The following is a 14,526-nucleotide window of genomic DNA, read 5'->3' on the forward strand; positions in this document are numbered from 1 at the left end:
TGCGATCTTCGGTAGAGGTCGCATTCCAATAAAAGCTTGCAAGTATCTAAGTTAAACACATGCTTTGCAAAAAGTAAAATAAAACATTTAAGTTATTGTGCCCTCTAAATTCACTCTTAGGTAAACTTTAAAGCTATACCTAAACATGAAACATATCAAATACATAATCTTTACGCTACTGCTAAAGGTCTTCCAAACCCGTTGAAGGGAAAACAAAAATTGTTGAATGGTCAAACTAACCCATTTTGACCCGTACTGAAAAAATACTCATCAAATATGTAATGACTGTAGGTACTAACTACATTATGGGCAGTTACCGGGTCATTCTAATAAGTATCAAATGAGATTCTTACGACATTATGCGCAGTCACCGGGTCATCCTAATAAGTATCAAATGAGATTCTTTATAGAACTATAAAACATGTAAACTTTTTTTTCTAAATTTTGAATAATATAAAGTCACCTGTAAAAGAGCTAATGGAAACTATTTTCATAATTAAAAACATTACATATAAAAGAAACTATGACTCGTCGAGATCTTCAGACTTCTATTGAGCCGGTTCTCAGTCTAGGTATTGCTAGAGAATTATGTGGTCATCTTCGTGCATAACTCATACTAAATAGATTTGTTACCATATATGAGAAGGATATGACCCTGAAAATAAAATTCCAGTTAAGTTAGATAAGGTACAAATTACCAAGAAAATAAGTTTTCACATAAGAGAAGGCAATATACCTGAAGTGGCAGGGAGTATGATTTATGTGGACTTTAGAGGTGCAGAAAGATTGAACTTGACGTATATCAGTGCAATCACGTGAATAATTAAAGGCAATATACCTTAAAGGCTCTTTTTTCCTGTTTTCAGTAATTTAACCATATCAGTTTGAATCATTAACGACAATAGACATAAGTGCAATCATGTGAATAATTAAAGGCAATAGACGTATATCAGCGCAATCGTATGAATATAAATAATTAACGGCAATCGAATTACAATCATTATGTCATAAGCAACCATTCGCTGGTTTAGATGGGTCGTCCAAATAATGGCAGCCTCCACTTGAACAACCATCATCAATAATCATCAATAGGTGTTGATGTATCCTTTGCTACCTGTAATACATAAAGCGTTTATCACAAAAAAATCAAAAAACAAATGGACTAATTAAATAGTTGTAAGATTAAATGACCAATGTACATGCTCCTCAACAATGAAACTGAATCCTCCAAAGAAGGACTTGTACATAAAGTGTGACGATTGTCCGTACACTTCTTTTCAAGCTGATGTTCATCTTCCGTCTCGTCTTTCAAGAAGCAGCGATCACCACAACATCGATACTCGATTTCGACAGGAAAATCCTCATGTATACTACAAAAACCAAAGCAACCAGTCGCTACCTAATACAAAATCCAATTCAATTTACTGTAGATACTTTTTAGAGAACTTAAAATTTAGAAGAAACATGAAAAGAATCAAAGAAATTGCAAGCTACAGTAGTAAGAGAGAATATAAAAAACCAAAATCTAACTTCTAGCCTTAGGATAAACAAAGATGGTAAGATTCATGTTTGAAAAAGAAAAAAAATTGATTTTTGATGGTATAACTTCTCAAAATCAACTTAAACATACTTGTATAAAACAAATTCATTTTATCTTAATAATAGTATTGAGCTTGAACGAAAGAGCCGAACAGATTACGTAATAAATATGTTGATACTCCTTGATGCCTAAAAATAAATATATATAACTACTTTTAGAAAATGTAGAATGCTCTAAAACTGTAAACATGTTTGAAAGCTAATTCTTACATTAACTGGACAGATTCTCAAAACGCCTAAACGAATTGGAGGAAGTAAACCGCAAAGAAAACCTATAGAAAATTTGCCAAAAAAAAAAGATAAATAGAAATGAGACTTGGTAATAACCCTTAAGAAAGAGGGAGAATGAAACTGCTGAAGCAAGACCTGGACCAATCTTGTAATCGGTGATCAAATAAAGTATCATAAATGGCACCAACCCATAACAGACCACCTTCTCAAACGGCTCATTTTCTTGCAAATACATGTTAAGGTAATATGATAATGCCATATAACTTATTCAAAAAGACTTCTCAATGACATTAAGTATAATACCTAACCTCATCATTGTCTTTCTTAGCTTGTAAAGTAGCAACAACGTCTAAGCACTTCTCAATATTTGGAATCTTCGCCTGGTAAGCAGAAAACAAATATGAAGATATTTTGAAACTGGAAGATTATTTGGACCAAACCAAATCCATACGTTATATCAATCAGTGTGTTATTAAAGAGTAACTTTTTTTAATATAAATATTACGATTCTTATATCCATATCATAACTCCCTGAAGATCTCTCTATTGGGCAAGAAGTTTCATCTCAACCACTTTGTATTGCTGAAGCCTGCACATACAATCAAAAGAACACACATCAATTAAATGTTCAAAAGTTTTGTTAAAAACGTGTGACAACCACTCGTTCATCAATCCTATTAGCAGAGATACCAATGGTTTATAAAATCTGGTTTAGCGGGCCGGCTTCATAAATCATGTAAAGATGAAATAATTATTCCTCATTTATTGCCAAAAAAGCAAAAGGGGCACGCTGGTTTTAGAATCAATAATATGTTGAAAACCATAATAACCGCATAGTGCATTTGTACATAGAGCATAAAAGATAATCAGAAGTAATGACCGAGAGAAACAGAGACCGGTTACATAAGTGTCCCATGTATCACATTCAAATCGATATATACAAATGCATTACATGGTTCTCACGATTCTGAAAATAAACAACAAAAATTGATTAACATTTTATTGTCGATTTCCTTATGGAAAAGCGCTTGCTTTTATCGTGTTAACAGAATTTATGAGGGTCACGCCTTAAAACACTATTCATTTCACTTGTCTATTAACATATAAGGATTGTTACTACCATATAAAAGTGTATAAATGTATAAACAGAAACTCATATATTGAAAAAAAAGGTAAATATAGTAAGATTATTCGACATAGATGGAAAAGATACATCCGAATCACCTATATTTTGTCGTAAATGATTAAAGTGCAAAATTACCTTGCATATAGAAGCATGTATGTTGCTTTTGTCAGCAACACGTTTGGCCAACAGCTAACCTTTCTCATCTCAGGTAACCATAGCTAGAGACATGGCTAGGCCTGGTGAGTCATGATATGGCAACCACACTCGATATGGCAACCACACTGCAAGTGCAATGGCCATAATGCTGCAACTTCCATGACCCATGCTAGCGGGTTTAACATAGTCAGTAGAGTCCCGTTCAGCAAGCTCCCAATAATATTCTGTAGTTTACGATAAAGCAACAGAATTATGAGAAATCTATCTTCATAAAAGAAATAGAAACACATAAAAGAAAAAGAAACCCATGATACTAAGCATAACGGGTACATTATTTCAAAATAATAAAAAAAACACTATGCATTTTATGTCTTTTTCTTAACATAAAAAACACGATAAATCGAAGAGTTAAGTTCAACTTTCCCATCTTAAATTCATAGTAAATAAACAAAAATTCTAGATAATTTGTCCAAGATTTCGGATGACCCATCTCAAAAAGTTGAGCATCAGTCACATTAAACTCCAATAGCATCATTCGGTGCGAGTTGATCTAATACAGTGTTATTATCATCAACCTCTAAATGCATGTATAAGATAATATAGTGATTGAATAATAAGAAAATACAGTGATTAAATAATAAGCTTTCGGTCATCAAGATTATCCTGCATGTAAACTATATCATATAACCAATTGTGTCATCTAATTACTACTATGTTGACCTAAATACTCAAAACACCCAATCATTTCTATCAATTGCTTCTTTCGTAGGAGTAATTATGCAAATACGTTGAAGATTGATTGTAGTACCATGAGAAGGGCAACAAACAATTTCAAACCCTTGCTTCAACGTATGAAACCTTAGTCTCCTGTTAACATATTAAATCATAAAAAATTCCATCAGTGTTGAGGTAAATAATTTATTATAAACCCTATTAATAGAATACCAAAAAAGTGAAGTACTTTTGATGCCTCAAAAGAGACTTGGTACCTGCCACTGCAGAGTAATGAAGGTAAAGACTTAAAAGATTGAGTGTTTTCCTGCAACATTGTTACCCAGATATAAATGAAGGTAAATTTTGACCTTTTAGGTCAAATGGCTTAAAATCATCCACTAAGTCATCATAATTTATTAAAAAATGGTTCTAAATGAAGGTAAAACAACGCTGGGTAGAGAAAACATGAACTGAAAAAAAATGGTTCTAATAGGAGGCACCAGTAACTGTTATATATTTTGTTGCTATTATGACATACCAATAGTCATATGACCTATATACAGAGACAGAGCATACACAGAGGCAAGTTCAGGGGAAGTGGCAAGTGAAGGGTCAGGGTACTTATCTTCAATAAGGCTATGCGGTATGGTGATGGTCCTCCCTTGAAGGATGATCCGCCACGTAGGCGCCACATCATAGTCCCTTGGAGGATGCTCCTCCAAGGTAGATCAATGGAAATGGAGGATGGTCCTACCCCACCATATTAACCTTTTTTTTTAATTTATCTATTTTTTTAAAAACCAAACATTACATAAGTTAAAAAAAGAAATTCATTAATATTAAAAAACCAAACATTACATAAGTTAAAAAAAAGATCATATGCAAAAATATTGTTCTAAAAGAACCAAACGACCATTAGTGTCCTGTTTCAAATGATCATATGCAAAAATATTGTTCTAAAAGACTATACTTCTTAAGTTACTTCTATATAGATAATAAAGATAAAATGAAGTTTTTAAAATACCTTTGTATAACAGGTCAATTAAAGATAAACGTAAATGATCATAAAGCGAATTCATACCAAAAGGCAGAGCCAGTGCCAGCCCCAAAATCCAACACTTTAGTTGGTGTAAACTCAGGTAGCCTTCTTTTGACCAAAAATAAGGTTCAATAAGAGAGGTCGTTCAGAGTCTATAAAAAAAACTTCATGCAAATAACAAAAACACCACCTTAACAGACGAAAAAACACACCATCCACGAGTATTTTCTATAAAGAAAAATACCAATAATTTGATATAACAAAATAATAGCATAGATAAACTTAAGGAACTAAAAATGTAAGACTGTGAGCAGAATGAAAATGGATATACCTCAGTGAGGACTCTATAGCAAGCTGAGAAAACCGCAGGCATCCGAGAAGCAACATAAGCAATTGTTTGGTCATCTCTATACTTAAAACCAATGTCACCATAATTGCTCGTAATTTTCCATCTTTTCGAGGACCCAACATATTTAAGAGGATCTTCAATTAGCTCCCTGGCAGTAGATGCTGTTAACTGCAAATTTACGTCTTTAATAGCATTGAAAGATTCTGATAATCTTGACACTTTCCTCTTCATCTGCTGATCTTCCTGGTCTACAATAACATCCAACTCAAATTAGAAGTATGTCACATGTCAGCAAGACAGCAACCTCGACGCCGCTGCGTACCACTTCTGATCCTCCGACACTTTTGACTGCCCTCTAAGTTCATCCCCTAATTGCCAGCAAACAACATTTTTGTTTCAGAAAACCGATTTCATGAACAATTAATCACAGATTGTTTAGATAAAGAATTAACTGAAAATCGAACCGAAATCAAAACCGAAAAAAACCCAACTGAAAACATGAACACCACGACTTGAGAAACAATCATCCATATCAAGATCACAACACTTTAACCTAAATTTACATAAACAGAAACCCTAACACATCATTAAACTCAAATCAATCCACTAACCGATAAGTAAAACTTCACTTTCCCCAAATCTAAACATAAAACAGATCGATTAACAAAATAAACAACAACATATACGCATCAATTACACATAACACACATCAATTTAACAATCAGAAACAAAATTACAAAAAAGCAAATCACAAGAAGCTAAATACGCGAGAGAAAAAAACACACCTTTTTGTCTTTTTTGGAGCGTCTCAATCGTCCTAGGCTCGACGATCTTGACGACGATGGGGAGGGGAGAAATGGGTGACGGAGCGGTGCCGGGCCACGACGGGGGTGGGACGAAGCCCACACCTTCTAGCCTAATTAGACCCACAATAGCATTACAATCAGATATCCAATTCTCATCAAATTAGGCCAAAGGAACTTTCCCATCTGGGTTCACTTCAAGAAACTTACTCAAACACAAAAAACAAAATTATATTAAAATCCCACTAACAACCAAACATTTCATGTGTAAATTCAAGATTCACTGACAATAATAATAATCACCATATGGGTTTGTTGTCTAAATTAATGAGATGGGTTTTGAAAGCGACTTTCTTCTCTTCCAAAGTCAAAAGAATCCTTTGGGAAAATGGACCTAAAATCAAACACAACCCACAAAAATTTATGATCAAGAAACCCGCAGTGAGAAGGCCACTTCAAAAACCTCTGTAGCCACAGCAAGGTCGCCCTTTTATGCAATAATATAGAAGGAAAACAAAGCTACATTTGAAGTGCTAAATTTGTTCCAAGAAAAAACTTATAAGGTAATAGTATGGATGAGCATTGGGTACTTGGTACCTGGTACCAGTACTTCGGTACTGATTTTTTTCGGTATCGAATTGGTACCCACTTTTTAGCATTTTTGGCACCCGTACTTTCGATAAGGTAGCCGTATTTTCCCAAAAATTACCTTCAAATACTGGTATACCAAACATTTTTGGTACCGGTACCCATATTTGATTATTTTTGGTACCGAGCTCATCCTTAGGTAACACAACAAAAGTTAACCGTAGTGTAATTTTGATGCTTAAAACCTCCTAAATTATTTTATTCAAAAGCATAGGTTCCATTAAAAACTAAAATAACATATCTTTAACAGTCGTTTGGCATGCTAATCATTAACTGAAAGCATTGGCAATTTTGGAAAAAAAAGTGCTTTGTGCTAACATGAACTCACCCGTTTCGGCAGGTACAAAGCATAACTTCTGAAGTAGATGTTGGGTTTAGCAAACTCATGTATAAGCATAAATGTGTAAAGCAACCTTCCCCTATTAACATTACACATGCATCTGCAATTGTCAAAAGTGTGGATGAACAGCCTGAAATCAAAACAAATATCATGAGTAGATTAGTCGGCATCTATGTTACCAGCATGTTTGTAAAAACTCCCGTGAGTCTCCTTTACCAGTGAAATAAATCTTTGCACCAAAGTTAATCGCAACAAAGCAAGGTAATCCATAAACGGAAAGTGGGTCATGGGAAGATGGTGGCTTCCATTTAATGGATTCGCATAATAGGATTGCCTACGTGAACTGCTCGTTTGACCTTTTTATAGTATGCAAAAAACATACCGGACATAAAACAAAGAACTGAACTTGGACCATTCAGTTATTGATACAGGATATTTTCAAGAAATCAATTCTTAGTCTGGTACAATGGTAATCTGAATAGTTTTTTTTTTCTATGACCTTATATTTTAAACAGGAAATGAAAATTTTACATGAGACTGCAAAAAATAATCCAAACAAAGACAAAGAAATAACTATCTTGGGATAAGCGGTTCGCGTGCCATATCTGTTGTTTAAGAAAACAGTTTCGAGTGTGGGTTATTGTTTCAATATATTTCAAAACACCGGTTATCTGTTTCAGTGTTCCGTCAGGTTTGGTACCTAAACAGAAGCACCAAACTGACACGTGTTTTATGAACTATAATAACTCTTTGTATTTCAAACTTGAACATGACCTTTTCTATTTACGATTTTCAAAATATAAAACACTTTAAAACAATTTGTATTCAACTTATTATTCGGTTTGGGACCAAACCAGTTTTAAACCGGAACGGTGGAACCAAAATACCAAACAACTTTAGATGGCTCTGGTTCTTGGTTCCATCATTCCTAAATTTCTGGTTGCAGTTCAGTACAGGTCTAGTGGCACTTAAGGAATGCCCTTTAACCATGTATAGGAGAACGGGTCAAAAATGTCGCCTCTAGTTTTTAATCTCATTGAGGGGGTATGGAAAAAGAAACCTGAACAGGTGATGCAGCAGTTAGGAGGGCAGCCGCCATCAGGACCAGACAGTGCCACACCTATCCCACTTGTTCTAAATGAACCAATTAGGTGGTTTACCCTGCACAATAACTCAGTTACATCAGCTAATCTGAAAGAATGATCAACATATTACAACATGTATAAAGAACTTATAGCTATCGACGTTGTTGCATATTTGAATACAGTTGAGAACTTGAGATCAGTCACTCTTCCGTTGGCAAGTGCAATGGCCATAATTGCTGCAACTCCCATGACCCATGCTAGCGGGTTTAACATAGTCAGTAGAGTCCCGTTCAGCAAGCTCCTAATAATATTCTGTAGTTTATGATAAAGCAACAGAATTAGACCCATGCTTGCTTCAACATATGCTTCATTCCCAAAATCAAGTTTTCGATTCATTCCCAAAATCAAGTGTTCAATCTTCCAATCACATTAAATATTATTTCTTAATTTACAAATCAAATAAAGGTTGATGATAAATAAAAGAATATGAGATATTGCATACCTTCAAAAATGACATGGCTTTTGGAATCAAATACAAAGACATCTCCCATGATCTTGAATAGCAAGAAAACTTGACATGGCTTCCAAAAATGATATGGCTTTTGGAAGAAGGCCCACTAATTCCCATGGAAGGCGGGTTTAAAAAATGAAGAATCTGATAAATTTATTTGTTGAAAATTAAAAGATACATCAACACAATTTATTAAAATCTATATAATAAAACTAACATTCATGTAAATAAATGGAAAATTAATATGAAAGAACATACAATAATAAAAGATCTGGTTGATAGTCCAAACAGGAAATGAAAATTTTACATGAGACTGCAAAATCTCGAACTCGAATCCTGCTCAAAGAGACATCTCTTATTTCATGTTGACCTAGAAAGTCAACCCTATTCTTACTCCAGTATATCATGGAATTCTGCCTGTTTATAGCCAACTACTTCTTCAATATGCAAACTGCCTAGTGCCTCTTACAGTAAATCTGCCCGGCCGCATGAAAAGCACTATACTCACAATCAATATAACTTTCCGCCTTATTCCCACCATACCCCTTATTCTTTTTAACAAAGCACAACAAACTATCATTTCGTCTAACAAACTTCATACCATACCAGCAAATTATTAATATTCTAGCACCAACCATACTATTCCCAAAATGCCCCTGTTCTTCATTAAAAGTAAAATTACCTTGTCCTTTACACAATACTTACTAAAGGCTAGATAGATATTCCACCAAACATGGTTAAGTGATCCTAAAGATATTGCAGTCATGAAACAAATAACTTTAATTCTTTATATTTCATTATTACAACTGAATGATTCCGAAATTTAATCCACTCTAAATACACATATTCATGTGTTCATGTACTCATATTTACAAACAAAGATTAAGAACCCTAGAGTAATGAGATAAACCACTTTCCCACCAAAAAAATTGATGCATCATGAAACAATAGAGAAGCAAGCAACATGTATCATTTAAATTAAAGGGTGTTCTGAATAAACATAGCCACACGATAATCATAGGAAAACACATATCAAATTAACATAAAACTGAAATCAAACCTGAATAGCTTTAACGATGCAGATCGTCTGCTCCATTGATGACTCGTTAAACGTCATTGCTTGATTTGATTGTTATGATGCTGGTCTCGTTAAACCTGAAGAGCCTTTCCTGCCCCACACCATAACTCTAGTCCTAGCCGCCGTCTGGAATCGTAGTTAAACCCTAGATCTGTTGTAAATCGGATTACACGATTGGAACCCACAAGTGATATCTCCACGAAGGAAAACAAAAGAGATTTAGGGAGAGATGTTCAGGAGGATTAAAGAAAAATTAGGGTTTTTGAATGATACAGATAAAAGCGTGTATAAGAAGCCGCGTGAAAGGAAAATAGAGGAAAAGAGTTTGGCGCCCATGAAAGAATTCTCTGGCCAAAGAGAGTGTCCACATCATCAAAATGATTGGCTAAGAATAGCCCTTGTGGCCTAAGAGAATTCATTTAGTATAATAGATAGATATTATCGTGGTGTGATGATGTTAACCTACATATTTTGTTTAGCGTTTGCAATGCACAAACACCACTCCCCTCAAAAGGAAAGGAGGCTGTGTAATGATGATATAGTATTCTCCCCCCCCCCCCCCCCCCCACACACACACACACAAAAAAAAAAAGAGGAAGGGCTGAATACTAGTTAATTTTAATAACTTTATATAAACCATTAGCTCTTATAAAAATACATGTTAAAAGTTAAAACACCATGTTCACTTAATTAAAAAAGAAAAGAAAATACGATGGTAATAAAAAAATAAAAAAAGGTTTTGCTAAATTTTTCAACAAAATCTTCATTTCGTTTATGTATTACGTCCATATATTTTTTTTTGTATTTCCTAACTTTTTGCACGAATATCTAATTCAAGACTTTATACGCCAGATTGCCAGATATAAGATAATTTATGTTTTTGTATTCAGAGTGTTTGGGATTGAGTTTAAAAATGACTTATTAACTTATTGAAGCGACCAATTAAGTAAATAACTACCCTTGCCTAGATTTAAACCTAGGATTTTCTCTTTAACAAACATAAGCTTCTACCAAGTGGACTAACCTGATATTGGCATAGCTTATTAGCTTATCGGCTTTTTCAAAAAACTAATAAGTCATTTCCAGACTAATTTCAAACACTTATTCAGTATAATGAGACATAAAGAGGGTCATATAATTTTGTATTGTGAATGTTAGCTGTTATTGGTATACTAATTATATTTCTATATGTTGATATTTAATTAAAAGCGTGTTGTCTTTCAGTTTTCAAGCTCCCCCAAAATTGAATAGGCATTAGGCAGTATCATCTCCTTCAATAGTGGTCAAATTTGATGTGACTGTGTGTACACAAACATATACATATTTCTATATAAACTATGTAATTTAAAACATGTAATTGCGGTTCTTATACCTCTCTATTTTTAACTAATTCTATATGTCAATATGTGTTTACACAGAGCATGGCTGATTCCTATATCGAGTGATTTTGTACCAAGTATCAAGGATGCAACACGTGTATTTTAGTCTTTTAAGATAACTGGAGATATATTGTTGTATTGTAGTTAATTATTTTTATCAATAAAATCCTATGAAAACTTAATCGACGGGATATATGGTGAAACATGGAAATAAACAAAATTTCACACCGAATCTTCTGTGTATTTAAATGTGCTAAACCTTTTCTTTTAGCCCTTTCACTTTAATAATTGTGTCTTGCTTATTATTTGCAATGATTAATACAACCTAAAATAGTTTTTGATACGTATATTATTTATGCTAATGGTTTTAGACCATGTGTAATGGTTAACACCTCATCATTGGGCGTTTTGCGTCATGTGGCAGCCCAGTTAGCAATGGGGAATTATGAGACGTTTTCTAAAATGGGTGTAGTGGGGATGTGGGTATTGTGGGACATTATGTTTGTAATAAAATTAAATTAAAAAACATCAAAAAAATCTGATTGGTTTTACAAAAAGGAAAATGAAGGTGATTGGACACAAGAAAAGGGGTTTGGCGTGAAATAATATTGCACGCTCCTCACATTTTTTTCGAAAAAACGCCCATGGGGGACGAGATGGGGCGTGCTTTGGGCGTGGATGGCATTAAAAACGTCCATTTCTTCACGAGTAAGCACGGTCTTATAGCCTAGTGACATCTTGTGGGTGGGATAAGAATTCGGGGCCAATAGGTCCTGGTTCGATTCCCACAAGGGGGTTTTCCATATTTATTGGGTTTCCTCCTGAATTGGTGTATAGGCATTATGCCTAGTAGAGATGGATATGATCGGGTGATTCTGGTGGTGGCACGATGATACTCCAGTGGTCAGTCAGTGATCCAAATTTACCGTTCAAAAAAAAAGAAAAAAAACGTATATTTACTACATCTACATTCTCAAGATGCGGTAATAGTGCTTTTCAATGATTGAGTGAAATGGGCGGCAATGGGAATAGTGCCAGGCAGCTGCCTGACACTTCCCTATTGGCCCAACAAATTTACGATTTTATCCCGCTTTCAAATTACGATTTTGTCATTACTTCAAAATTATGTTTTTACTCGAACTTAAAAATAAATTCACGCTTTTGCTCCCAGCTAAAAATTTCAATTTTGCCCTCAGTTAAAAATTACGATTTTGCCCCGTTTAAATTACTTTTGCCATTAGTTTTTTCCTTAAAATTACGATTTTGCCATCAGTTCAAAAGTATGTTTTTACCCCCACTTAAAAATAAATTTACGCTTTTGCCATCACTTCAATTTTCCTCTCGGTTAAAAATTATGATTTTGCCCCGTTTAAATTTATAGTTTTTCCATTAGTTTTTTTTTCTCACAGGCAACTTACGATTTTGCCCTCAACTTAAATTTACATTTTCTCCATCGTTTTGTTTCTTCTCTTGGTTAAATTACAATTTTGCTATCAGTGTAAAATTACAGTCATGCAGGCAGCTGTTTGGCACTCCCCCATTGGTCCATTTAATTTACGATTTTATCCCTAAATAAAAATTATGATTTTACTCTCAGTTCAAAATTACGTTTTCCCCATCGTTTTACTTTTTTTAGCAAAACTATAAAAGTTTTTTGTTTTTATTGGTTTACTCCATTTAATTTTTTTTCGTGTCAAGGAGCTGCTTAACACTCGCTCATTAGTACTGAAAAGTTACAGTTTTGCCCTGGGCCAAAAATTACGGTTTTACCATCGTTTTAGTTTTTTCCTAGCAAAATTATAGTAGTGTTTTTTAATTGATTGAGAATTATTCCGCCATCGCCCCGCAACGCGAGCAAGGCATTAACTAGTTATTATACAAATCGGCTACAAAAACAATTTTTAAGTTATAATGTAAAATAGTTGAATTTGATATTAAGTTATTCAAACACGATTACAAAGTCTAAGTTATAACTTTAATGTTGTTATTTACCGTTGTCAATAGTTTGATATACTCCATTAATCAGATTTTGATTTGGTTGGCATTCACTAATGCGGGTGATGTGTAGCATAACTTTCGTCATATAACGTGTTCAAGTATATTGTAAAGGCAAAACACTAGTCTTCAAGAAAACAAAAACACTATTATTATCGATCTTGAAAAAAGTGTAATTGTTTTCATAGCTTCGCCATAGAACCAAGCACCCTCTCCGATATGTTTGCTCTCTAGAGATGGTCTATCACTCTATCCACTGTCGATGAAACAATGGTTAATCAGGCAGGGTTAACATACTGGTCTCGTCAAGAAGGGTTAATCTCTTCCTCTCGAGGATCGCTGGCTGGATCGTCCGCCGGTTGATCTCCTGCACAAGGAAACTAGCCGTGACTCGTAACAAGGAGGATGGGGTGTGGGTGCTCCTTGTTACCACTCTCCGGCGTGAGAATCAGTAATTTGCTTGGGAAGCAAAGTGTGATAGTAGTAGTAGTGAGAGTTGTGAAGAGATACCTCAAACCTGGTTTGGGGTTGGTATTTATAGCCGAGCAGTGAAGGAGGAGTTGAAGGGACGGACTGACAACGTGCTGCTCCTTTGCAGGAGTGTCAGGCTTGTCGGTTGTGTAGCTGAAGCCACGTACTACTACAGTGTCAGTCCGTTGCTTACGTATGGCCTGACAGGCGGCTGCCAGTGGTGCCACTTGCTCTGTGTTGTCAGTCCCACTTGCCTAGTGGGCAGGATGCGGTGCGGGCCGCATCGTTGCCTGCGGTAATCTTTGATGTTCCCGCGCTCTATGCTTTGACAAAGACATATGCGGGATGCGGTGCCAAGCCGCATCGCCGTCCGTGGTGACTGTTGCTGTTGCCCAGATCCCTTGTCGTGACGAAAATGTCCATATGATGCGGTGCCAGCCGCATCGCTATGCACATCCGCTTTCATACACAAGGTAAGGCTTCTTCTTATCCTTTGACCGATTGGATTCGAAGGATGCGTCCGCATGGACGCAGTTCTTTGCTGGTGGGGTTTTTTTGATAAGGGTAATGGTCGCTCGCGGTCAGGTGACGCGAGGTTTAGAACCATACCCCTTCAACTGTGTTCTTATCCTTTTATATGTCCAGCTCTCTAGAGATGGTCTATCCATTGTAACTGTTCTTATCCAACAATCCGTTGGTTTAGATTTATAAAATGTTAGTCGTTAAAAAAGTATTTTATAAATTTGAAATTATATAATATTATTGCTCCATCAAAAGTTTTATAAAAATGTTTATGCTGGTGTTTTAAAAATTGTATGATAATATTTTCAATATTCTAAGGGAAAAAAAGATATTTTTATCGTGAATTTAATATATTACAAAAATATTAGCCCATGGCATTATAGCATAGTGTTATTTTGGTGGTGGGATAAGACTTATGGTCATTAGATCATGAGTTCGATTCCTACAAGTGGTTTTTCCCAACTTTATTGGGTTTTGCCT

At 35.0% G+C, this 14,526-nt stretch overlaps 1 protein-coding gene across 43 annotated transcripts; it reads right to left on the reverse strand.

Moving 5' to 3' along the window:
* Positions 1-384: 384 nt before the first annotated feature.
* Positions 385-10,184, reverse strand: LOC110941170. 43 transcript variants are annotated; one of them, XR_004892877.1, is made up of 19 exons: positions 9,662-10,184; positions 8,593-8,745; positions 8,271-8,402; positions 8,066-8,166; positions 6,994-7,135; positions 6,321-6,411; positions 6,000-6,222; positions 5,197-5,582; positions 4,074-4,151; positions 3,921-3,979; positions 3,092-3,336; positions 2,336-2,419; positions 2,139-2,210; positions 1,966-2,052; positions 1,810-1,871; positions 1,200-1,370; positions 996-1,114; positions 737-856; positions 385-655 (listed from the first exon to the last, which is right to left on the reverse strand). XR_004892877.1 is itself a non-coding variant. In XM_035990177.1 (13 exons), the coding sequence occupies exons 1-7, from the start codon at positions 9,716-9,718 to the stop codon at positions 5,503-5,505; spliced, it is 816 nt and encodes a 271-aa protein (XP_035846070.1). In that variant the 5' UTR covers positions 9,719-10,183; the 3' UTR covers positions 909-1,114; positions 1,192-1,399; positions 1,810-1,871; positions 1,966-2,052; positions 2,134-2,419; positions 3,092-3,336; positions 5,197-5,502. The 43 variants fall into 43 exon arrangements, 2 of the variants coding, with proteins under 2 accessions (XP_035846070.1, XP_022038479.1); XR_004892894.1 differs by having other exon boundaries at positions 1,270-1,370; positions 2,134-2,210; XR_004892884.1 differs by lacking the exon at positions 4,074-4,151 and having other exon boundaries at positions 2,134-2,210; positions 5,197-5,462; positions 5,537-5,582; positions 8,251-8,402; positions 9,662-9,980.
* Between the last annotated feature and the right edge of the window lie 4,342 nt (positions 10,185-14,526).

Source organism: Helianthus annuus, chromosome 5 (genome assembly GCF_002127325.2).
Source record: "Helianthus annuus cultivar XRQ/B chromosome 5, HanXRQr2.0-SUNRISE, whole genome shotgun sequence".
In the NCBI taxonomy this organism is placed as follows: Eukaryota; Viridiplantae; Streptophyta; class Magnoliopsida; order Asterales; family Asteraceae; genus Helianthus; species Helianthus annuus.

Coding starts and splice junctions, on each gene's coding strand:
- LOC110941170 (XM_035990177.1), bottom strand. CDS start 9,718: ATGACGTTTAACGAGTCATCAATGGAGCAGACGATCTGCATCGTTAAA. Junction 8,403..8,592: donor AAGCCATGTCATTTTTGAAG/GTATGCAATATC, acceptor CATAAACTACAG/AATATTATTAGGAGCTTGCT. Junction 6,131..6,993: donor CTTTGTACCTGCCGAAACGG/GTGAGTTCATGT, acceptor GGGTCTAATTAG/GCTAGAAGGTGTGGGCTTCG.